At 46.4% G+C, this 25,081-nt stretch overlaps 1 protein-coding gene across 2 annotated transcripts; it reads right to left on the reverse strand.

Annotated features, from left to right (window-relative positions):
* Window positions 1-181: 181 nt before the first annotated feature.
* GSN (gelsolin) lies at window positions 182-25,081 on the reverse strand (the record flags this gene model as incomplete). 2 transcript variants are annotated; one of them, XM_084272321.1, is made up of 17 exons in its annotated part: window positions 182-563; window positions 1,025-1,085; window positions 1,655-1,732; window positions 1,963-2,087; window positions 2,366-2,540; window positions 3,326-3,496; window positions 3,888-3,978; window positions 4,691-4,824; window positions 5,566-5,781; window positions 6,560-6,648; window positions 7,091-7,223; window positions 8,188-8,277; window positions 8,530-8,679; window positions 8,910-9,071; window positions 10,083-10,237; window positions 11,165-11,366; window positions 25,017-25,081. In XM_084272321.1, the coding sequence occupies 16 exons, from the start codon at window positions 11,355-11,357 to the stop codon at window positions 394-396; spliced, it is 2,193 nt and encodes a 730-aa protein (XP_084128447.1). In that variant the 3' UTR covers window positions 182-393. The 2 variants fall into 2 exon arrangements, with proteins under 2 accessions (XP_084128447.1, XP_084128446.1); XM_084272320.1 differs by lacking the exon at window positions 25,017-25,081 and adding an exon at window positions 12,573-12,707.

A 25,081-nucleotide genomic window follows, 5' to 3' on the forward strand; every position in this document is an offset into this window, starting at 1 on the left:
AGGCAAAGCAATCCCCAAACCCCCAAAGTTGTTTCTGGAACCATTTATAGGAGCGTGTGTGAAAAGACAGCACAAAGCAGATTTCCTTTCCTAAGGTGTGTTTGGTTTGACCAGGTTCAGAGGTGGGATCCACAGGTTCTGTTAAATGTTTTGTCCTTGGTGCCAAACGCCCCCATTTCAATTCTTCCCATATTCCACACAAGCTTTATTGTATTAAATATCATCAAAGCAAGGAGTAGGGTCAATGACTGGTCATGATTGTTTCAGTAATTATTGCACAGCTAATTGGCTATTAACATCACTGCCTTGTTAACATGCATCCTGCAGGAGGAAGTAGCTCTTGAAGGCACAAAACCTGCTCCATTTTAAAAAAAGAACAAACAAACTTGTTCCTTAGACATCCACGTCAGCCATCGCTCGCTGCAGGGGATCCACAGCCCAGTAGTCATCCTCCCAGCCCAGGAACCAGCCGGAGAAGGTGGGTGGCTCAGCCCCCTGTTTAACAACGGTGACCGGTGTCCTCTTATCCCGGCTGGCTGGATCGGTTTCGATGTACCGGGTGGCTGAAAGGAGAAGGAAAGCTCAGAGGCTCTGGGGGAGCGACAGCTCACAGTCATAACTAGGTAGGGCTGCAAGAGGTACACTTGCACACTGAAAAAAACAGAGCATGCAAGTTTTGACTCCAGGTTTTGACTTCTGGCAGCTCTAGATTCCACCCAGAGCTGGCAGCAGACAGACACTTCAAGAGAGGATTGCGAAACGCTGTCATACCATGGCAGCACACAGCTGCTTCCCCAGCCAGGGACACCTCCTCATGCCAGGGCTCAGTGTGTGCCTGAATGCTACACCCCCTCACCCTCAGTGTGGAGATAGTCCTGTCTTCAGACATCATCTCCTTGACTTCCCAACACTGAATTTTACGTTGTGGTTAAGGTATCTCTCTTGGTACGTTAAGCTGCTGCCTTATGATGGGATAATGGGAAAATAACAAAGGGTTTGTTCAGAGAGGAAAATGGGACATTACCAGATTTCAGAGCTTCAGTCTTCTCTTCCTCCTGGGCATCTTTTCCAATCCATACAAAGACCTAAAGGGAAAAAAAAAACCCAAACCAAAACCTCATATAAATTATTTCAGGAGCAATCCATCTCTTCAGGAAAGGAAGGATGGGAGCAGGGAGTGGCACAGAACACAACACCCTTGTGCCAGTGTGCCTGGGGTGTTACCCACATGGCCAAAGCTATTGGTAGATAACAAGAAGCTTTTTGACTGCCTTTTATCTGCATAAATTTGAGATGAACAAACAAACTCTACCCTAGCCTAACATCAGGAAAAATTAGCAGATGTTTGAACGTTTTTACACAAAACACACAAAACTGAATCCCTAGTTGCCTTTTGGCTGATTGACATGCAGCAAAAGGTGACCACCCCACCCTCTGCTACCAAAAAAGACCAGAAAGTGTGTCAGCAGCTTCAACTGCTGGGTCAGTCCTCACTGGCTGGGACAGGGACGCTGCAGGACACCAACTCCTCCAGCACAGGGTTTGTTCTCACAAAAGGACACTCTAGCACAACAGCTTTTCCAGCTGTTTTCACTTGGGCCTTGATCTAGAACCAGTTCTGTGCTCCCCTCTTTACCCACTAGCTGTGCCATACCTGATCCCATGTGTCAAGCAGCATGACATCATCTGTAGCAAGGTCATCCTGAGTCAGATCTCCAGGAACTTCCTCAATCTGGGAAACAGAAGGTTAAAAGATAAGCTTGTGCTTCAAGCACCATTTCATTTACAGGAGGAACCCTGTCCACCCAGGTTCCACCCTTGGTAGGGGGATGCACTGAGCTGGCCCAGAGTTTGACTGCAAACCTCTGGCTGTCACAGAAGCACTCTGAGACCACCGACCACAGAATCAGTCTCTACCTACAGTCAGACAGATGTTGAACTAGTTGACTGTCAGGTACTCACAGTGAAGCGTCCGCTCTTGTTGGAGCAGGCAAACAGACGAGGGGGGTGAGCGTCCATCTTCTTGTCCTTCAGGCGGGGAGAGGTGCGGTAAGGCGCTTTCCCACCCAGAGCTGCCCAGAAATTATCTGGAATGGAGAAGGAGATACTGATGCTTCAGCTACCCATGAAAACGACAGCAGCACTGTGGCTTGGGGAGGGCTTCAGGCACGCTGCTATGGCAGGAAGTCCCAAAGGCCTACAAACACGAGTGCACTTTTAAATGTAGCCAAACTACTTTGGAGAAGCCCCTCTGTGCCTACAACCACGTTCCCTTGTTCTGAGGGACAACAAATGTCCATGAAATAACTGCTGCAAACACACAGCTGCACAGAAATGACCTCGGACCCCACTGTGCCCCACTCACCTGGCTCTCTGCCCTCAGAAACCTGCACTGGGCGAGCACCCAGTATCTTCAGCAGCTCTTGGGCTCCCGATTTCTCAGCATCGCTGGCTCCTTGGCCCACCCAGAGGTAAGCAGCAGAGGGAGTTTTCAGGACAAAGGCATCGTTGGAGTTCAGCTGACTGGCAGTAGGATCCAGCTGAAAGAACAGACATTGTGGTGTTAGGTGTAACATCCCCTGCTCAGAGCTTGTTTCACAATAAAAATCAGTGAATAAACTGCAAACACAGTGCTCCACACAGGCCTGTCAGGTTATGGGATACATTGTCTATTTCCCTGTGTCTGAGTGATGTTAAACTTAATGAGAAGAGTAAATGAATGTGTGTTTCTGCATGTTTCAGCTGCTCCTGACCTATGGGAAGAACACGTGGATCGTCATTTTGCCAGTCTTTTGGTTGAATTAAGAACTCGCTGGGGAAACCACGATGGAGCAACATCCTCCTGCTGCAGCTGATCAATCATTAACCTAATTTCCTCTATTCAGCAAGGACACATCATCTGGAAAACAGCAGCTTAGGAAGCTGCTGCAGACATCAAAGGGTGCTCTTGCCTCACCTGCAGCCACTGCCTAGGGTTTAGTCTCATGGTTGCACGGAGGTTTTTGTGTGTGTTTCCTTTCTGAGCAGCAGGGCTGTTCCCTGGCAGGAGTTCTGTTTGCATACAGGGTATTTAGCATTTCTTTCTTCAGAGGCTTACAATAAGTCCCACTGGCCAGACCCTAATGGTTTTCAACATTGCAATATTTATAAACTAATTAGAAAATAATGATTATCACCACTTACCCACGGAACAAGAGGAATGTTTTAACAGCAGTGTGTTTCAGTTTAGATAAGAAAGCTCCATTTGGCCCTTGTTCTGCTCAAAGGGATCATGTTCCCACCACAGCTTACACACACAACACAGAAGGCGACTCTCCCCACGTACCTCTACTGCTCTGGTAGCTCCTGAGGTGCTGGATCGGACCTGGAACAGCCGGGTTTCTGCAGGTGCTGTCTGGCCTCCCTCCCTAGAGGTCCCACCCTTGTAAACAATCAAGGGCTTTCCTCCAAACATGCTCATCAGGTGAGGCGGCTCTTTTCCTTGCACCACTCGTTTCTAGAGAAAAACAACCCCAGTGTCCATAAGCTGCTGCTGCAGAGTAGCACAAGACACACTAGAAATGGGCTTTACAACCATCTTTCCAGCTGGAGTATGCACATAGCACCTAGCTGGTCACAGGAGCTGAGCCATCATCTCCCACACCAAGCAGACCAGTGTTAAAACTGAACTCTCACAACTGCAATCTCATCTTAATTGGTGAGAGATCCACCAGCAGAGAGGGACCAATAACCTCCTGTCTCACACAGGCCACTTGTGACACTTTCTTGTGTCACAGCTGGAGTGCAGGTTGGGCACACAGCCTCTTTATACCATCTATAATATATGTCTCTGTTAGTTACTCCCACAACACTGAGGCTTGTTGGGTGGTTGGGTTTGGGTTCTTTACCTGCACAGGGCTGCCTCCCAGCTCCTCATCCAGCTGTACCGTGAGGAACGCAGACGTCGTAATTTCATCCTGAGTGGAATCAGCACCCTGCCTGAAAAGGCAAATCTGGAGTTTCATTCCCAGCCCAAGGGGCAAGGAACCCCCTGTTACCAAACCTCTGCAGCACCTCATCCAACAGGGAGGAGAAACTCACTACTCTGTATCCTAACACAGCGATTACAGAGGGAGATGGAATGTTTTCTAGATAATGAGCACAGACTCTTCAGCATCTTTGTGCTGTTCTATTTCTAGCAGCTGGTTTAAAAACGCAGCTGTTGGTACTGGTACCAGGAGCCTATACAGACCGTGTCCTTTCTGGTGTCAGTTTGCCTGTGCCCTCTCTGCTGGCTGAGGGGCAGGAGGAGCACTGCTGTGAGACTGCCTGCTAAACACCTCTCTTTGAGGGCAAGGTCTGCAGACCCTGACAGTCACAAGCCACCAGCTGAGGTGGCAGAGTATCAGAAGTTTGTTACAGTGGTCTCAACAGACATAGGAACTCCACAAAAAAAACTAGAGATTGATCCAAAGAAGGGAGTAACTACTACTGGGGGAAAACAAAACCTGAAAAAAAAAACCAAAAAAAGGAAAAAAATACTAGCACAGTAATTCCCCCCCATTGTTCCACTCCAAACAAAACATTCCCCTAGTAGTGGTTTGTTTGCAAGAAGTTACCAAGGGTGAAGCTTTATCCCCCAAGAATAAGTGGACTCTCAGCCCCTCACAGCCCCAGCGTTTCCTGACATGCAGCAGGAAAACTTTCTTACCAAGTGTAAATAATCTGTCCCTGTTTCCCAGCATGCTGGTAATTGTACAAGATAATATAGCTGTCCCCTCCGTAGAACTGGCCATACATCGAAGGATTCACTGGTACTTTCTGTGAGCCTTCTATTCTCCAAATCTAGAAAAGAAGAGGAGCAGAAATACTCCGAGTTAGACGTGAGGGAGAAGCAGCAGGTTTCCTGACAGAGCTCCGGCTGCGCCTTCTCCAGCCTGGCAGCCACCAGGACCAGGAGTCCTGCAGCCCCACCTGCTGGGAGCGCCAGGAGCCTGGATGAAGGGCTCCCGCAGCCTGTCCTGTCTTGAGCTCCCCAACCCTGCCCGGGGTCAGCTGGACCCACTGCAGAAAACGCGTGTCTCACGCTGGCACTGTCAGCAGTGATGCCCCTTCTGTGCCTGACATGAGGATTTCAGTTTAGTGGGACAGTCAGGAATCGAGTTTTTACACTGCACTGGAAACTTTGAAATAGCCTAGAACCCCTGAGGGCTTTTGGGGAGTCCTCAGCCCTTTCGAGCCTGCTCCACCACTGCCTCTGTGTGCAAACACACATCCAGGTGTATGAGATGGGTGCTCAGTCACCCATCACCTGTATGATGGCAACAGCCAGACTCACAGTGGAGGAGGAGTGATAAAGAAGTCCAAATCCACACTGTAGGGGGAAACATTACTCCCAGGGAAATTCTGGGGTCAAAATGAACAGCTTATCTACACCACTTAGCTGCAGGGCCCTGAAGCCCCCGCTGCTATTTCTGTTGTTAAAAATCCCCCCAGCATTTCTGCATGTCTCACTGCTCTCAGGAATGCCATCGAGTAGCAGAGAAAACTGGGAAACCTTCCCAAAGGGGTTCTGACACTGCTCACCTGTTTCTTGCCAGAGCCATCATCCTCCATGCCGTGCTGGGCAGCCATGGCCCTGGAGGTGTGCAGAGTGGCAGCGTCGAAAGGAACCTTCTCGATCTTGGCGACATGACCAGAGACGTAAGCCTGGCCCAGTCCCTCTGTCTGGTCCCTGTCCCGCCAGTTCTTGAAGAATTGCTTAAACAAGGGTGTCTCACCACTCTCAGGCAGGACTTGGACCTGAAACAAGAGAGCCAGCCCATCAGGAGCAGCCTTGCCCTCAGACCACACAGCCCCAGCTCTGACTTCATGTGAGCCCTGGTTTTGGGCTGGCAGAGAATCGCCTGGTGCAGCCCTTCTGAGGTGACAGCAGTGACGTGGTTGGTGCCACAGCACTGTACAGAGAGCAACACCAGGTCTGACTGACACCACAGCCAGACACACAGCAACCAATCGTACCTCCAGCTGTTACCACACGGGGCAGATCTCTTCAAGAGAGGACAGAGGACAAACTGTCTTGTTTGCTGCTTGTCACTACTATGAGGGCTCTGCTTCTTTCAAGCCAGTGTTACTCAGTCTTTAAGCTTCTCTGTATCTACACCTCAAAGGTTCACACCACCAATATGGGTCTCTATGCACTATGTGAGTCTCAGGTGAGCTCTGAGGAAGTGCTGAAGGGGTGTTAAGCCTTTAGAATCCTCTCCCCAAGAACAAGAAGGGCAGGTTTATCTACACTGCTCTTTTACAATCTTTAGAAAAGGTCCTGGAAAAGGTAAAAATGTAGCCAAGAGGGAGAAAGAATAAATACTAGTTGTGTCTGTTTTAAGGACAGCATTTGCCCTAGAGCAACGCTGCAATTATCTCCCTGCAGAAGAGCAAATCACCCAAAACAAGAGCTACTTGAAAGACTGCTGGTAACACTTTCCAGGAGCTGTACTCTGGAGTCAGTGCCCTGTGTGGCAGCAAGATCATCCCAGAGGTGTAGGGGGGTGGTCACAGGTGGGCTGCACGGCCTTACCTGGGTATGTTTGGGATAACCCATCTTATCAATGAATTCAGAAGCTGTTTTCAGTGCTGCTGCCTTCTCTTCAGAGTTGGCACCCCTGCCTTTAATGAAAACAGAGAGGAGAGAGGTCAACTTTTGAAAGTTCTGCATTCCTAGAGAAGAAACTGTCCCAGGTCCTTCTACCTTTTGCAGTGCTGCAGGACCCAGCCTGCCAGCTAGATGATGCCAAACAGCAAGTGACAATCATTTGATCTCTTCTATGCCTTTTGTCATGGCTGAGAGAGCATAATTACCTTTCTACTTGTGATAATTTTTCTTCCTGGTTCCCAGAACCCTCCCTTTAATTCTCTGTACCAAAGAGCCTGTAGCTCAGCACCTGACATTTCAGATGGGAGTGCTTTCCTCAGACTGTCCTTGCTATCTGCACTTGCCCCCAAAAACACCACCACCACCAAGTGTATGCTCCCCTACCCAGCCTGAAACAAACAGGGACTGGCAACTGGATGAAGATCATAATCAGCTTCACCTGCATCTCTCTAGTACCTTTCCAAACAAAGATCTTTCCATCTGTGCCGTGGTCCAGGATGAAGCAGTCATCTGTACTCAGGGCTGTCTGGGAGAAGGGGTTCTCATCTGCCACCAGGGAAACCGCCATGTTCCCAGCCCCGTTGGACACCTGTGATAACACCGCACAGAGGTGAGATAAGGCATCCTCTGCTCCCCTCCAGCCCCATGGCAACAGTCCAGAGCTCAGGAAGTGGAAAGAAAATAAATTTGAATGTCCTGGCTGCTTTGGGACTATTGTTTTTCAAACAGGATACCTCTGACGCAGCAACAGTGTGACAAAAACATAACTCTCACTCTGAAAATTTCAAGTATTTCTGGCAAAGCAGATACTCCTGGGACCAAAGATTGATCCAAAATTACAAGGGCCCTTGGTGCAGAAGCAGCTAAGAAATAGCTTCAGAAATATCTTCTAAACTATCTTGTAAAGCAAATCAACTATACTCAGGAACTGGAGGTGACAGTCCTGGTAACTACCACCAGGCCTCCTGGTGTCAGGTGAGTTTGATACTCTTGAGTTCCTGTACTCACTAATGGATGAAGGTCCATCTTACAAAACATCTTGGCAGTTATTGACTACATCATTACCAGACTGCTGTAGAGAAAATTCCTCCCAAAAAGTCTCGGAGACTCTCCTATGGTTATACCAGCTGCTGGCAAACACTACCTTCCAAATCATTGCTTCAGCATGCTCACTGGATGTGGAAAGGGGCAGATCCTGGTTCTCAGGCTCACTATTTCTGGTTCTTCCCTTCCAGCTTCCTAACACAATGCTTGATAGCACAAAGGAAAACTCCCTTTTTTCCCCATTCATTTTTAACACTCCAACTTTCCCTCAAAAATTCTTGGACGGTTCCAGCTGTCTCACTACAAGTGATGATAAATAGAGAGCACGTGAGCATGCGGCATAAGCAGCCAGGTTCATACATAAAAACTCCATGAAAACCTAACAGCAGAGTGAGGCAGAAGCAGGACTCAGATCAGCTTCTCTCTGATATTCCAGCTCCATCTAATTGCACAAAGATCACTCCATTCTCCACAAGGTTATTTGTCAGGGTCCATCTGGTTTTTGTTACCTTATAAAGCTTCGCCAGCTTTCTATTGGCTGCATCAGTTTTGGTCTCATCAGAAACTCCTGGTGGCAAACTGGGCTTTGGTCCCAGGACCTGAGAGAGAGAAAAAACATTACCAGCTAGCCCAAGAGAATCTCTGTTCCCCAGATTCTCCAGCCACAAGAACAAGCAGAAGAAACTTGTAAACAGGAGTGAACATATCCTTTGATGTCACAGCGATGCAGAGTCTGCACCGAATTGTTTACACCACTGAGACTTTAGAGGTAAAGGCACCCACTGCTGAGCCTATCCACCCAGCCCACCCAGCCCTGCCCACTCCAACACAGAGCAAGGGACATGAACAACCTGAAGCATTTCCTCCCGCTCTGCTCCTTCCTCTGAAACATAGACCTTGGCACGACCGTTCCTCTCGTTGTCCCGAATGCCCTTGGCCAGCACAGTGGCCTTCAGCCGTTCCTGGCGGTTGCTGTTGGAGCCACACCACTGAAAGATGTTCTGGGGGGAGAGAGGAAGACCATGCGGATGTGAAAGCGTAATAGCTCCCTCTCCAGACAAGGCAGCAGCACAGTGGGGACTGAAAGGTGAAAGACCAGCTAAACGGTGCTTCAGAACACTCAATGACTTCAACAAAGGGGTTGGGGGAGGAAAAATAATCTTAAAGTGAAATGATCAGACATTTCCTTCCCCTGAAAGTCTGCCAAACCTGTCTTTTACATGATACTTACACTGCCAAGGTCAAGGATGAAACAGTCCCCTGTGTTGAAGCTCTCCCAGGTGACAGGGACCTCCGTTGCTCGGACTGTTCTCCTGCCTTTGACCTGCAGAAGCCTCTGCACTGTTACTTCATTGGGAACCACGTGCCTGAAGCCAGAAGCCACACCACCAGCCTGAGGGAGAACAAAGAAACAACTATTCACACTTGTGCTGTTGCTCCAGGAAAAATGAAAATCCTCCTGATCCAGTACCAGTGAGCAGGTTGTGCCTCTCACAGGAAGAGGGGCAGCAGCACCTTCCAGAGAGCACCACTTTGCCCAGACTGGGAGTTGGTATAGCTTGTGTCTACTGATACATCCCAGCTGTCCATTCCTATAGTGTCTCCAACAATACAGTTGATTGGTGGACTGAAAAGTGTATTTCCATGTGTACTGTATGTCCTGCCTTCCACAGACTGTCCCAACCTCCCGATTCACCTTCCCTGTCAATGTAGGCAACAGGACTAATGCTGCATATCCATATTCAAATGGATTAAAACAACAATTAAGTGGGAAATAAGCAAAAAAGAAAGCCTAGAAAAGTCATAGACATGAGATGTGATCACTTTGCAAGCATTTGGCCTGATATCACTTTCCTTGTGCTGCTGGATTCCTAACAAGCATAATTGTTCTTGACTGTATGTTTTTACTACTTCTATTTCACTTAACTGCAATGGCATGGAAGAGTAACTCCCACTACTACTCACTGACTTTACCAAAACATTACATATGCTAAGGAGGTGGGCTAAGCACAGAAACAGACTGAAAAGGTCAAACTCTGTTATATAAGTGGGGAGAAAATAAATCTACTGGGTAGGCGTTTCCCATCAACTCAGATTGCTGTTTCTCAAACTCATTCCAGACGTCTTGGGACTGTTCTTTCCTCTGCTTCTCAAAGAAAAACAAACCTCGATTCCTAAAATTTCCTGGGGCTTTGCTTGTGTATTATTAGTTCAGCCAAAGCTCTCCCAGTGGGATCTGATGTTCTCCACCCTGTCAGTTCCAACTCATTGAAAACATCTGGTGGAGAATGGTTTTTAAGCAACTGGAAAAAGGGTAATTCTCATTCTTCTGAGAATTGGGCAGGATGCCATTTCTTGCAGCTTGGATTTAGCCTGGTAATATAAAGACCCAGTCATCACCTACCTTGTACTTGATGCCAGATTTGAAGTACCCTAGGAAAGTTGAGGACTCGTGGCCTTGCACTTCACGATGCTGAACAGCCTTCCCTTGAAGGTAGTCATCCATCTGGACAGTGAATATGGCAGCTGCCCCGCGCTCATCTTGAGAGCTTTCATTTCCTAAGGAAGTAAAAGGCAACAGCTTGGAGGGAAACCAGGGTTTCTGCCTCTCCATTCAACTGTGCAAAAACACCAGGGACAAAGCAGGAGTTTGGTTTCCCTGGATGTCTGCAGAATGGCTGCTTCCAAAGTTTTCTAATAATGACCCCAAACAGTGGGATTTGGGGTCATAACTGCTGCAGCCCCATGGCTGCACTGCTGTGTCTTTGAAAAGTATCATTCACTTTTCTTCTGCCATTTCACCCTGGCATGGACAGAAACTCGCTATAGAGCAAACACACAGAGAGATGAATCCACAGGACAACATTATCAGGCTCTGTAAAGCTGTAGACACTAGTGGGGCACCAGGTCCACAGCAGTTTGCCTCCCTGGAGCTCTTTGGTGTGCAAAACCTATTGGCAGACAGCAGATACGACAAGCCACTGTACATACCTTAACTGTGATATTGTCAAAGAGCCTTGGGATGTGGAGGAAGCCTTGCATGGAACTCAACAACATTTACTGCAGAAGGCCAGTTCAGAGGGCTGAACTTCAGGGGGAAATAATCGCCCTGAAGTCAGGGGGGTAATTGAGTCAGGAGGATGACAACTGCCCTCCATCCTTTCAAAGAGAATGGATTGCAGCCACCCCTTTCATCTGAGAGCTTGTCTTATCTGTGGGCCTGATAAGAGCCTCTGGAGAGCAGGAACTCATTCTGTCACACTGATCAGAGAAGCTGTTTCTGGGTGCAAAGCTGGCTGTGCTCACTGTTGCAGAAACCATTGCAAAAATTTACCATCGGGAGCACCCAAAATCGCATTCTTACTGTGCTGCCAGTTCTGCTTTTTATTTCCTTGGGTAACACAGACTGGACAAGGTTGAGGTAGTGAGAGGGACAGAGTTCACTTTGGGCTCCCAGTTGGGCAGGGACACTCCCATCAGACTTACCTAACCAGAAGTGCAAGTCGTACTGGAGGTTCCCACTCCTCTGCTTGATGGTGTTCAGCACCAGGTAGGAATCTCCTGTGAAGAAGTCTCCATAGAGATTTTTTGGCACTGGTACCAAATCAAATTTCTCAATCCTCCAAATCTGAAGGCCAGGTTCCTTCCCTGCCTTGGAAAACTCAGCGTGTTCCACCATGCTGACAGGCTAGGGGCGAGACAGAGATCTTGTTCAGCACAGGTAGTACAAGGAAGCACATGTTTAAACTACGATGCTTCTGAGCTCTTAATTATTGTCCCAACAAGTAGAAAGTTTCCTTTTTTCTCTTGCACTGGATTTTGAAGGGGGGAAAAAAACCAAACCAAATTAAAAACCCCAAGAACAACAAAAAAAGAGGGGTTGTTTCTCAATCATTGTGAATTTTCACTTCCAATCAACTCCAACTCTACTTCCTGGCTTATTCCTGACTTATTTTTCCCAGACTTTTCTGTTTTCTGTCTTCCCCTCCTGATTTTACTCTACATATTTTCTTCAGTATTTTATAGGTTTTCATTATGGCACATAACTGAAATATTAATCCTAAGCTATTATTTTCTACAAATGCTGCATGATGTTCTAGACTGTAGAAAATAAACCCCTTTTACCTAGACATGTTGGACATCTTGCACCAACATTATTTATAGCTTTTCTAAAACCTGTGTTAACCTTACTTTCTGGAAAATTTTGTGAACATCAAAGTTAGATACTTAACAGGTTTCTTGTTTCTCTTCTGACACATTCCTTCAGTACTTCTATGCTACTGTTCCCCTGTAGGAATTACACTACTATACACAACATCCTGCTCTAAGGACATTGCAATTTTGCTTTAGTAGGTGTATTATCATATTAATGCAATGTAATAACAATACACAATCTATTATTTTAACAAATATAACAAACAATTGCCCATATCTGTATTATAAAAGAATTCACTTGGGTAATACTGAAAGAAAAGAAAACATTTCTGTCAAGATATTGTCCATATAGTACAGCATGCCTTGGAGTGGTATCAGGTAACAGGGAAGAAAAAATCAAGATGTTACATTAGAAGCATCCAGTATTTTGACAAAGAAGAGAGTTCACAGTAGCTGATGGACAAAAGAACAATGTGCTCAGCTTTCAAGGCAGAAATAAGGAATGTTACAAACTAGAAAGCAAAATGGCAAGTTAGCTACCAAAGGGATTTGTAAACTGAAATCAGGTATCAGAGAGATGGAAAACAACAAACTTTCAACGTTCCAGTCAGCCTGACTTAGTTTCTCCCAAATTCCCACTCTAAAATCAGACAGACCCCATCGAAAAAGTTAAGAGAGTGACTAAAGTAATTGAAAGTCAAAACTTTTCCAACATTTGATTGTGATGTTAATCACTTACCACAGCTGAAAGCACAACAGCTGCTGTAACCACATATCCAAGCCCTGTAACAGACATCGAGCTAACACAGCTCAGCTTCAGAGCCACCGTGCAAAAAAGGGTGAGAAAAATGTAACTGAAGCCCTGCTTGCCCATTTCTAACAGCAAATGGGCTTCTCCCTTCTGCAGAAGCTGCAGGGAGTCCCAGCTTCCTCCTCCTCTTGCTGCTAGTGAAGATGAACCGCCAAAGCCAATCTTTTATCAGGGAAAAACACACCCAACCCCCCAGCAATATAGGGGCGGAACGTGTTTGTGCAAACAGTCCTGCTGGAAGTCTCAGAGACTCCTCCAGACATCGACAGAGGCTTAATCCCAGCAGGCAATAACTCAAGACAATATGCTATCCATTACAGCCAGCAGTGCAGTTCTGTTCGAACATGCCAAGTATCGAGTCAGGAGGCCAAGGAGAGAGGAAGAAATTAAGAGACATCAGCAACAGAGGCAACATTTTGTCAGCTGAAAACTGCAAATAAATGGAAAGTTGATGAGAGCAGTGGAACAGAAAGGCTGTTCCAGATGGCAAGGGCTGCAGAGAAATATTTCGGGGATGAGAAGAACAGTGAAACTCTGCAGGGTACAGCTGAATAACCTGAGGATGGAGGGAACACACCTGCACCTCTCCAAACTTCTCAGAGGAGCAAGATGCAAAATTCAGTGTGTGCTTTTTATGTCTGTCATGTGGCAGGTGACAGGACAAGAGCTAATTCAGTCATTGCACAACCAAATATTACCAGGAGTGTAGCAAGACCCTGTGACAGGAATATAATAGCCATCAACCCTAGTCAGCTCAGTGAAATTACAACCCAGTCTGGCTGATCATAACATATCCATGATCTGCCTACAGTGAAGAGCTTGTGCTTCCCATCTCACGCTTCAGAAAGCCACTTTATCCCATTTTCCAAGTGTCTGCAGTAAGTGAACTGGGCAGTAAACGTTCTACTGTGCCCCCCTGGGCAGAGCAGCCCCTATGCCCTTATCAGAGGGTAAAACAGCTCCTGGAGGTGCAAGCAGCAGTGTCTGCAAAAACACATCCACCAAACACTGCCCACCTCTGGCATGTGGCTATGAGTATCCTGGAAGGCCAAAGACGACTGCTAGGAAGAACACAGCTAGTGCCTACATGTGTTTGTGCTGCTGGTTACTCTGTTGATGCACCCAGGGATGTAAATACCCACTGATATTTACAGTGAGTATTGTAAATACCCACTTAAAATGTATCTTTCCTTCGCAAGGACTATATCCCCCCCAGCTCGGAGGTTCCAACTTTGAGAATCTCTCAAAAGATGCTTAATTAAAGGCCAAATCCTCCACCCAGGAAAGTACACAGCTTCCATGAGGGAAAGATCAGACCCACTTCTCCTGTGCTTGCTCCACTCTTTCCCTCTCCTGAGAACACTCTGCTTCTCTGTTGTCCAGATTGCTGTATTTTGTTGTGAAATGTCACCTTGGCAAACTGATTTAGTTAATGTACCTTCAAAAATTTCACTGGAGAGTCTCAAACTGAAATAGAGAATAAAAACAATGCCTTGGTCTTGCTGGTATTTCTGATCTCTGCGAAGGAAGTTCAGAGTGTCAGAGGTCTAAGACCCAGTGAGAAAAAATTTGGAAGCCTGAGTGTGAGGAAGCCAGCTGTGGAAGGCTTCTGCAGCTGCAGCACACCCAAACCACAGTGAGTGGATTGCATAACATTAGAAGGAGATGGGTCCCTTCCAAATGGAAAAATACTTTGCACTTTTTCTTACTAAATACCTGTGTAGTGCCACACTTGGGCAGACTTCACAGGCTGAAGGTGAAAAGACCTAGGCTGATCTTTGTTAGCATCCTGGTTTAGGATTGATCCTCATCTGCAGATACATAAGCAAATATGATATTTTAGAAAAACAATTTATTTAGTCTTCTAATTAACTTGGCATTTTATAAATTTTGCTCTCAGTCCAAGTTTGCACTACTAGTAGTTGCAGAATGTAAATACAGGCCAAAAAAAAGAATAAATTGCATGTTATGGTGTTCTTTGGCAAAAATGACTCTGAAGCATGTCAGGAGGGAGTACGTGTGATACACTCCAACAGCTGGTATGGTCAGCAAATGTTGTGCTGTTAAATCAAGCCACAGAAATCTGTGCTCTGGGTGTTTTATTGAGGAGGACACAGGCCAGATGAGATTGCCAGGACCCTACTGAAAAGGATGTCCTGCTGGAGACATGGCAGAAAGGCAAATTGAAAACTGATGGCAATGAAACTGTCCAGCTTAGTCACAGAAAGCATTCTAAGCAGAGCCAACGTCTTATGCAAAGAAAAGTTATTTCAGGAAAACAAGGAAAGGGCTGGGAACACAGGCTTTTGGTGCAGATGGATCATCTAGATGACACTTGGCTGCATAGTGATAAAAACAAGAACTTAAGAAAAGTCCAATGATTTGAGCAAACAGTGTAAGACAACAACTTATTATGGCATCCAGATGTGCAGCTGACACAACCTCAACAGGCCTATCTGAGAACGCCATAGGATGGAGTCTGGCCTATAGGGATAATTACAGGGCTACACCCCCTAATTCCCAAACCAAAACACGAGCCTTGGAACGTGAGGGAAGGTGACACGGGGCAAAAGTCTGCACCTGGCTCAGAGCAACTCCAGAATGTAGGGGCTGCTCCTCCGAGAGGCGTTAAATGATCTTCCTGGGGCTGGAAGCTGCTCACTTCAGAGGAAAGGCCAGAGGAGTCAAACAGTCCCCACAGTGTCTGCTCAGCTAAGGCGACAGCCTTGCCCTGCTGTGCATCCTCCCTGCCACGGTGCTGTGGGAAGCCCTGGCAGCTGATGCTCCCACCACCTCCAATTCAGGGCTCGGGAGCTTTGTCTCCTGGCATCCAACACAAAACACCTCTCTTATGTCCACCTTGCAACTTGCAATAAACAATTCTCTCTCCCTCCCTCTCAAAATACTTCCCTTCACACTCTTTCCATTCATCTCTGTGGCTGTGCCTCCCACTCATCTGTCACAGAGTCACTCTACACCCTCATAAACTGATGCCATCAGCACTTTTGCCATTTGTCTTTCCTCTGAATTTGTTTCTGCTGTGGAGGTGCCCAGTTCTGTGCTGCTCCAGTGCAACTGTACTGACAGGAATGTCCTGTTCCCCTCAGGAAAGCCCAGAATCTCTTCTTCCATCTCACCACACTGCAGAGTCCATTACAGGGAATAATTAATGCCTAGTTCCTCCACATCAAATGTAATATCATCACACCTACCACCATCTGAAGCCTCCAATGATGCTATCTAAACTGTCTTTCTGCGGGGCAGGGAGGGAGGAGATGAGAAAAATCTTTGTTCTCTTAGGGTCCAGCCTGACCCTGACTCAACCTCCAACACTGAGAGCAGCTTTACCAAAGCTGATGGAGTGCTCACATCCATCCAAACCACCCTCTGACTTCTGGTATTGCCACAGTGTTGCAGAAAACAAAAAGGAAAGGATAATATTTTAACAAATTAAAGCAAGATTAAATACAGTGGAATGGGTATAAATATTTACTGGCCAGTTTCTCTGTTTGACATGGCAAATATTAGCTTATGGGGCTTTCCTCACAATGTATTTGTGCTCTGATGTCTCTAGGGCTATAAAGAGCACGTGTATTTTTAAGCTATTCAATATGCTTCCAGATTTTTTTTTCCCTGAATACTCAGTGAAGATGGGCAATTGGGAAAGAAGAGGTGGAAAACTGCTGGTAAAAATAGAATTCAGTGGTTCATTTAAACAGCTGTAGAGGGGCCTAGATTGTGTAAAGGAAAGATACATTTTAAGTGGGTATTTACATGAAACAGACCCAGAAGTCTGATCACTACATTAACAGCATCCCCATTTATAAAAAACCACAGTGTTTGTAGGGATATTGGGGGTTATTTTCCTTTGTCTCACAACATCTCCCTCATATGTGAAAAACCACTGTTCAATGGTTTCCTTCCCTTGCAGCTTTTATTCAGTAACTGGCCACTTCCAAGAGAGAAATGAGCAGAACTTCTTTTTCTTTTTTGCAACTACAGTTAATTTGTGGCAGTTCACACAAATATTGTGAGGACTTACCTGCACAGGGCTGCTCAGAGAAGCTGAATTAAATGAGCCTAGGAAATAAGTGGTGGTAGGCCAGCTCACCATGTGGCTGCTCTCATTTACAGTGTCTAGCTCATGATAGGTTCACATAATTTGTCTAAAGTTGCTGCATAAACAAACCCCACACAGAAAGGTCTGCAGCCAACACAATATTACACCGCAGAGTATCTAAACCACCTGCTGCTTACATCTGGAACAATTTCTGCATTTCTAAAAAGCAAAGGCTTTATTTTTTATTTTAATGGATAACACATAGCATCAAAATAACATGCAAATACAGACTGAATTGCTAAAACATGGGGAGAACAGTAAATCTTAGCAGTGTCTGCATCCACACAACATTCATGCTGCAAAAATGTTTCTTGTGCACCAATCCTTATGTAACCTGGGGGCAAACAGTTGTGTTTCCACCTACCTAATTGTCTCTCTTTCCCTCTATTTGCCAAAAATTGCCTGGAGAATATGGACCACTCCAAAGAATCTTAGAATGCTTTGGGTTGGAGTCTCCTCTGGAGATATTCCAGCCCCGTCTGGACACCGACCTGTGTGACTTGTCCTAGGGACAGGGGGCTGGACCCGATGATCTCTGGAGGTCCCTTCCCACCCCTACAGCTCTGTGATTCTGTGACCTCAAAGATCATCTAGTTCCAACACCCCTGCCATGGGCAGGGACACCCTTTACTACATCAGGTTGCCCAAAGCCTCATCCAAAGTGGCCTTAAACACTTCCAGGGACAGTAATGTATCTCATCAGGAAAAGACTCCCTTGCTCACAGCATTCCAGACCTCCTATATCAAGCACCACGATTAAATCTCCATTATATTTCTGCTGCAACAACAGGAAAACCATAAGACACTGCACTTTGCAAGCAGCAAAGCTGTACAATCCTACCAGCACCATCAGTCCCCACGAAATCAACAGGTTGTACTTGTGACAGTAACACCCACGGAGTAAGAGCTGTGTTCTCTGCATCGCTGCCTGAAATAACGCCACTGCAGAGATCAAACATACTACAAATCACATTATTTGCTTGCTCCAGGTTTAGCTACTTCGACACTTTGAGGAGGATCTATACTTTCTGGCCACCCACACAGCTATTTCTTTTTTCTCTGATCCTTTGCTGACACATAGAATCTGTGATGATCGTGAGAGCAAACACCACCGAATCATTCAAGTTCTGCCAATAAAATACTCAAAGACATGATGCTGCACAACCCAGGGAAAGGAGGACAGTTCACAGCACTAACAGCTGATGACAGTGCATACCAAAAGCGGAAATACTTGTCTACTCCTTATAGCCTCCTTGCCAAAACAGTATATATTATGACTAACTCTTCAGTAAGCCACTGAGAATAAATCTGGTGGAATGCCAGCTTTGTTGCCAAGGTAACAGGCATAAAAAATATCTAAAATGATAGATTAGATCAGTTTTCAGTCTCCAGACAGCCCTAAATTCATATACACTTAAAACTAGAAACAACCCCTTTCCTTCCGTCCCTTGAAGAAGTTAATAAACAAAGCTTATTTGGGACAAAACACCACTGGCACGGAAGAGCCTCCTCCTACCCCAGCCATGGTGACTCCAACTCCAGAAACTATTTTGGTTCTCTGCATGAAGAGTGGCACAGTTAATGGTATTCCTAGCAGCTACTTCTTAACAGATGCAGCCAGCCACAAATCCAAAAACTTCAGACTGGCATTGTGCTTCAGCAGCTCCCCCCTCCATTTAAAATACGCATTTGATTCCAAGAACCACTCAGATCAACAGTCCCAGACACAAAGTACAGCACTATCTGTGCAACTGGCAAGTAGCTTTTTGCATTCACAAGTTAAAATTCCTACTAAACCACTTTGGCAAATTAGAACACCCAGATGATTTGAGTATTGTTCACTTTTTCCAGCTGTTTGTTTGCATTATGAGTCATGTCAGCTCTATTCTCGTCTACCTTTTGAATACGATCCACTCAGAAAACACAGAGGGTGCAGCTCAACACACCAAGGCTAAAAACTTCAGAACCTGAAGTTCTGAGCTGCTTCTTAGTTGCACTGCTGTAAACAGGGAAGATTCTTACTTACAGGGGAGAAACACCTGGAGAATATATTCCGAATGATCCCATCTGACTCATAGCTGGAGAAAATCTGCTGCTACAATCAACTGTTTAACAGCCCTACCTTAAGAGAATAGCTGAGAGCTGAATCATGCACTCAAACACACACAGCATAGGTAGTAAGCATGGTTCAGTGGAAACCACCGACTACTTTCCTTCAGTTGTGAGCAAAATAAATCCTGAATTACACTCAAACATAACTCATTGTTCACTGGTGAAAACAAGTCTTAAAGGAGGGCGTATGTAACCCCCAAGACATAACCCAGTACAGTAAAATATGACTACCACCCCATATTATGTTGCCCAGAGAGATGTGGTGGTGACAGCCAAAACACATTAATGGAGACAGTGAAGACATGCCTGTGGTCAGCTACAGGGAAGTGACACAGATGTTCTTCCTCCAGTCACCAGGTCCTGACTGTGTACAGGGAAAATGATCTGCAACTCTATGCAAACTATTTTTCCCCTGAGATCTAGCCAATACATTCCTCTGTAGCACAGAAGCCTGTTCAATCCACTATCCATAACCCAAAGAAGAAGAGAATAATATATTATTACTGGAAAATAAGGGCTGGAAACCAGAAGATATGGTCTCAAATGAGTCCAAAAGGGAAGCAGGAAACATGGCCTTGCACTGCAAGTGTAGCATCAGACACAGGAGACTAGATGAAAGGACTTAAAATGAGTTATTGCAACAAGTATAAAAAGGACAAGAGAGGTACATACAAATATTAGGATTTGTGAGTAAAAGTCACAAAATGAGATTTTGTCTTATGCCACACTGGTGCAGCAGGAGCCCAGGGTGACTGCACAAAATCTCAGTGAGCTCCTGCCCTCCCAATCAGGTCCACACAGAATTTATCTTTCCATCTCAAAACCTCCTCGTGAGACATCAAACTACAGATGTTAGTTCATTTAACAGATACATTAAAAATCAAAGTGTTGCTTCTACATCAGGGACAATGATCAGAACACAAAGCACAGCTGGGGAGTTACAACCAGGTTTTTGGTACCTGAGTATACCTACTGACAGGCAAGAGACAGACCTCCTGCTGTGATCAAAAGCTTCCTCAGTCCTGCAGTCAGCACACACAAGCACTGGCAGTTTCTGCACGTCTCCACCATCCTTCTCCTCAGGAGCACTAGGAGACAGGGCTCCCACATTTCACATGAAGTGGTTTTCTTTGCAGAAACCCACTTCTGAATAAATCAGAGTTCCCCTTTCCATTTTGCTATGAGCTCTCCTCACGTATGCAGGTGTACCCACTGCATTAATGACTCTGCCTTGAGACAGACTTTCTCACCAAGGCAGCTTCAGCTCCCTAACCACCACAAGCCCTGTGCTCCCAGCCCACTGCACACAGCCACGAGAGGGCAATACTATCAACAGACATGCCACAGTTCTCCCTTCTTCCTCAGAGCAAAGCGTTTGCAGCTCTGCCTCTGGTGAGTAACGGGTGAGGGGTTAAGGGGGTGCATTTTATTTTTAACAGGCTTCAGTGTTGAGGAACCACAACCATTCTCAAGCAGACAGCCGGAAAGAAGGGAAAGTCCTAATGGTGATAGCTCTCATCAGCACAGCCTCCATCCATCCTGCAAGATCCTGGGATGATTCATTTCCTCCGCTGTTTTAAAGATGCTGTTTTTAATTGTAGCTGTATTTTTACTGTGTGTGGAAACATTCAGTAAATAGCATATGTTTAAACTTTGTTTTTGGATGGTGTCCCACTGGCTGACTAGCTCCTAATACAGACAAACAGTTGTTTGTGCTGGGACATCAGCTGAGATCAGTTCCAGCTCTTCAGGTTCTCAGTGGGAGATGAGCAAGGAACAAAAGAGGAGGAGGGGAAGGGACAGACCAAAAAATACAGCCTGTAGTCAGAAAAAAACACTTTGAAAGAGGTAAAAGGGAAAAAAATAATTCAGAGTCCATACTATCTAACCCTTCTTCCCAGTCATCATCAGATCCCAGATTTTAATCAAAATAAACTGACAACCTGGTTTGAGTATTCTGACTGAGGATGCAGTTACTCAGTAAGTCCCAGTCCACCCCAAAGTGGGGAAAACCAGACAAACTAAAATAGAGGTTATTCTCTAGAAGGAAGTGGGAACAGGCAGAAATCCCCAGAATACCAACCAAATCAACCACTCCAACACCAGCACCACCAGCACGCTCACTCCCTCAGCTGCGTGTCAGCGATTCAGCACGCCTATTCCCCTCTGGCATTTCGAGGTTGCCAAGCACTGCAAAGCACCCCAGGAAAAAGCTGCTAGAGCTCTATTTAACCTTGCAAATGCATCATCAGTGGATAATCTGAGATAAATACATGGCAATCCTGCTGAGAGTCACAGCTTTAAGGCTGCTACTGCCCTTAAGCTAAAGGCTGCTACTTCCTTTCCTAACTTTTCTGGCCACGCTTTCCTTCGCCCAACAGCTATGAGGTACTGAAAGCTGACATTTCATGAACACTGCCTGATCTGATCTCACCTGTGATGGGATTTAATGGTGATGTACCACCAGGCAGCTCTCTTCCAGTGCCCTGGATACACACCCGGATCACCAGACTACTGTCTCCCTAGAGCAATGGCCGTAGCAGAGCTGGGGCTAGTGCAGGGGGAGTGTTGGCAGGCACGCACCAGTGGAGCAGCTGTATCTGGAGGGCATGAGCACCTTGGTGTGTGCACACTAAGTCACCTAGCTGCATGCCCAGCAGCTAACACGGGCGTGAGGAATCTGCTCTGGCAGCCAGTGTACGTTTGCTATCAGGGAGCTGAAGTCTGTAGGAAGTAGTGTAAATACTGGAAAGTTTGCCAGCCTCTGTGACTTTTTGGGAAAGAGAGATGAGGAAGAACCATATCCTCTGAAATCCAGGCCTGGTGTATAGGAAGTCTGTTCAGACACTCCTACCAACAGTTCATTTACATTTATTCTCCTTATTTTAGAAAAAATAATCTGAATGCAACCTTCAGGTCAGGAAATCCCTAATCACGACAGTTCCTGACTGTCTAAAGTGACAAGGATAGACCTGAGAAACACTGCTCATGCATTTTTCCATTCTCTTTGTTAGTCTAACCATCTGCTGTGAGCTGCTGTCAGAGAGGAGAGACTGAGGAATCAATGTGACAGCTTCCCTGCTCCTGTGCTCTGTCAGGCAGCTGTATCTGACTACATTGCCATTCCACACTGCCAGTGCTTGGTGGAGCCTCCTGCAGAAAAACACTTCACAAACCCACAAAGCACAGTTTTAGGCTCAAGAGCTGTGCACTATCTCCACCTAGGGAGTTTGGGTCTGACACAGTGAAAAAAAAGTTCCAGCGTGGCTTGTAGCTGAGAACTCCAGCAAGTTAAATGCTTTCATGGGAAAAGAACTGATCATCCAGAGCATTTCTGTACAACTTCCTTAGTCTTCTCAGTGTCTGGAGTGATTAATTAATGATTAAGAGACTGAAAAGACAAGGACTTGAGACAAGGACACTGCGAGAAGCAGAAGAAATGACGTGCCAGAAGTACGCAAAGTGATAAGCTGAACAAAAGAAGATAATTTGAGGTTTTCTTCTTAATGTAAAACTTCAGTGACCTTTGAAAGCCACTGCACAAGGCATCTTTTCAGCCTTGAGTTTGAAAGGATTCAAGTGAGACTGCAAGTGGACATACACAATAACTATATACACAATTTTCTTTTCAGATTACAGTTTTAGAAGCGATCTCAAATACCTGCCTTGGAGAGTCAGACAACACTAATCTACAGAAATAATACACAACTTGTTACTGACAAATTGCCTGAATCAGAGTTTTCTGCCTTTTCTCTAGAAGTATTTGATACTGACCAGGCAGAGATACACAGAAGCAGATTACTCACACAGCAATCCCCAAGTGCTGTGAATGTGAACAAAAACCAAGAGCAGCTGCTTCTTCCTAAAGAGTAGTTACTGTGCCCAAGCTACTTTATATCTGTGTTTAACCATGTTCTGCTTTACTGTAACCAATCTGTAACTTGATCACTACAGTCCATACTTTAAAAAAATGGGAAAAAGGAAAAAACAAACCCTGATTCCAAAGCAAAACACTGGAAAATAGTTGTTTTGTGAAGCTGCATATTCCTCTCCAACATCCTTGCTCACATTCATGCTGCTCAGTAGCAACACTAATATCTGAGCCTGGCATTAAAATGGAAAGCTTGTATTTGTAAAGAGAGTTGAGAGCAGATACAAATCCTGAGCAATGAAAAAATGTCACAGGGCTATTTTAAGGGTGATTTAGTTCCCACTGGGGCTCTATAAAACACACAGCCTGCAACAAAAAGTTATTTTATCTGAACCTGGGCTGGGGGGCAGCACTGGCTGGGTATTGTGGGTCTTTGAAAACTGCTGGCTGCCGCTTCTTGTCCCGTAGGAAGGCTCTTACCTTTCCCACAGGAGCAGCAAGTAGTGATGCTGCTGACAACACTACCAAGTCAGTAAGTGGCTGGAGTACCCACAAAAGTATATGAAGTGCCTACAAAAACAGCCTTGTAATGGAACATGTCAGGCAGCCAGTCCTCTAGCTGGAGCTGGCAGAAATTCCCCCCTGGTAACATTATCAGAACCACGAAACTCGACTGTGGAACTCTACCTCACATCCCTGCTTTGGTGATGAAAGGAACAAATTCACAAACGGGTTGGATTTGTGCCTGTAATAATCAAAGTTGAAACTAGCAGGAGCATTTTTGCTTTGTCACCCTTTAGACATTCAGAAGTGGCCAAAGACTGATGGCAGGTTCAATTTCCCCAGTGTTCTTCCCCGTAGCATTAGTTTCATCCAGCTGGAGAAAGATTCCACTCTTCTGAGAGCAGGAGACATTCTCTGGGGACACTGCAGGTACTCAGCTCTCACTAAAACATTGTTATCTAAACACTCAAGCACTGGAAAATCCCTCCCTGTATTCAAACATTTAACACTGAAGAAGTTTACCATCCACCTATGTCATGGATGAGGTGTGACTACACCTCCTGCCCTATCTTGAGGATGAACGCAGTGCCAGCAGCAGCCATCCAGTGCAGCAGATGTTAACAAGGCTGACTTCTGCTTTCTTCCACTAGAGTTAAACTTTGTTCTCTGCCTCTCTGTAGCAGGGGCTATGAAATAAACTGTCTCACGGACAAGATGAAAGAAACCAGTTGCAATAGCTAAGGCTGCGCCAGCCCTGTTCCTCAGTACTCCTCTGAGAATCCTGAAAGGCTGAGAGATGCCTGAGGAACCCCCGCCCCCAGAGTGGGACTCCAGAGTAGGACACCCTCAGCTGAGCCATGCCATACCCCAGCAGAGGAAATCTTTTTTTGCCAATAAACTTGCATCATGCAGAAGGCTGGTAGTGGAAAATGGAAAATTGTAATGATCAGTAAGAAAAATAAAGAGATTTAAGGGGAAACAATGCTAGTATCATCCACGTTAGCAAAGTCGGATTCTTTTTACATCCAGAAGCAAATAACATTCAAAGCAGTTTTATTCAAAGAGGATCTACTTACTAATGAGGCCTCCTTGAAACAAGTCATCCCCATAACTTTTTTTTTTTTTAAACACTCTTCCTAGGAAACATTTTAAATACGTTTTAAGTGTCTACATTTTTGGAATTTCTATTCAAATAGAGCTTTCAAACATTCATCCCCCCGGCAAAGAACAAACCAAACAAAACCCCCGCTGTTCCCATCACGCAAGGGCCGTGCAGAGCTTCACCCGGGCTCAGCGGACACCCGCGGGGGGAGCGGAGGAGCCCAGCCCCACCAGCCCTGCCCCGGCTCTCCGACCTCACCGGGCGGGTTAAGGCACCGAGCCGAACTCTCTGAAAGACGGGAACTGTTACACAGAGGCACCGCAGAGTCTGAGCCGTGCGGGTGGAAGCCAAGGAGGAGCCCGGTCGCGCAGCCTGGCCGCCGCCCTCACAGGCGCACCGAGCCGGGACCCGGGCACCCGCCTGCCCCACACGAGGGGCTGACGGCCTCGGGGGGCCACGGCCGCCTCCCCACTACGTACCCCCCTCTCCCCCCGCCCCACTCCCCGAGGGTGTCGCGGCTTCTCCCTCAGCCCGAGGGACAGCGGGGTAGAGACTCCCCCTCACGGCCCCCTCAGCGCCCCGCAGCATGACGGGGGAGCAGCCCCCGCCGCCCCCCACGGCGAACTGCCCGCGGGCCGACCCGCACACCAGCCCCAACCCTACCTGTGCCGGCACTCGCGAGGTACAGGCAGCTGCCGGGAGCCGGGCAGGGCCGGGTAGCGCCGGGG

Source organism: Gallinula chloropus, assembly GCF_964237585.1.
Source record: "Gallinula chloropus genome assembly, chromosome: 18".
Classification (NCBI taxonomy): domain Eukaryota; kingdom Metazoa; phylum Chordata; class Aves; order Gruiformes; family Rallidae; genus Gallinula; species Gallinula chloropus.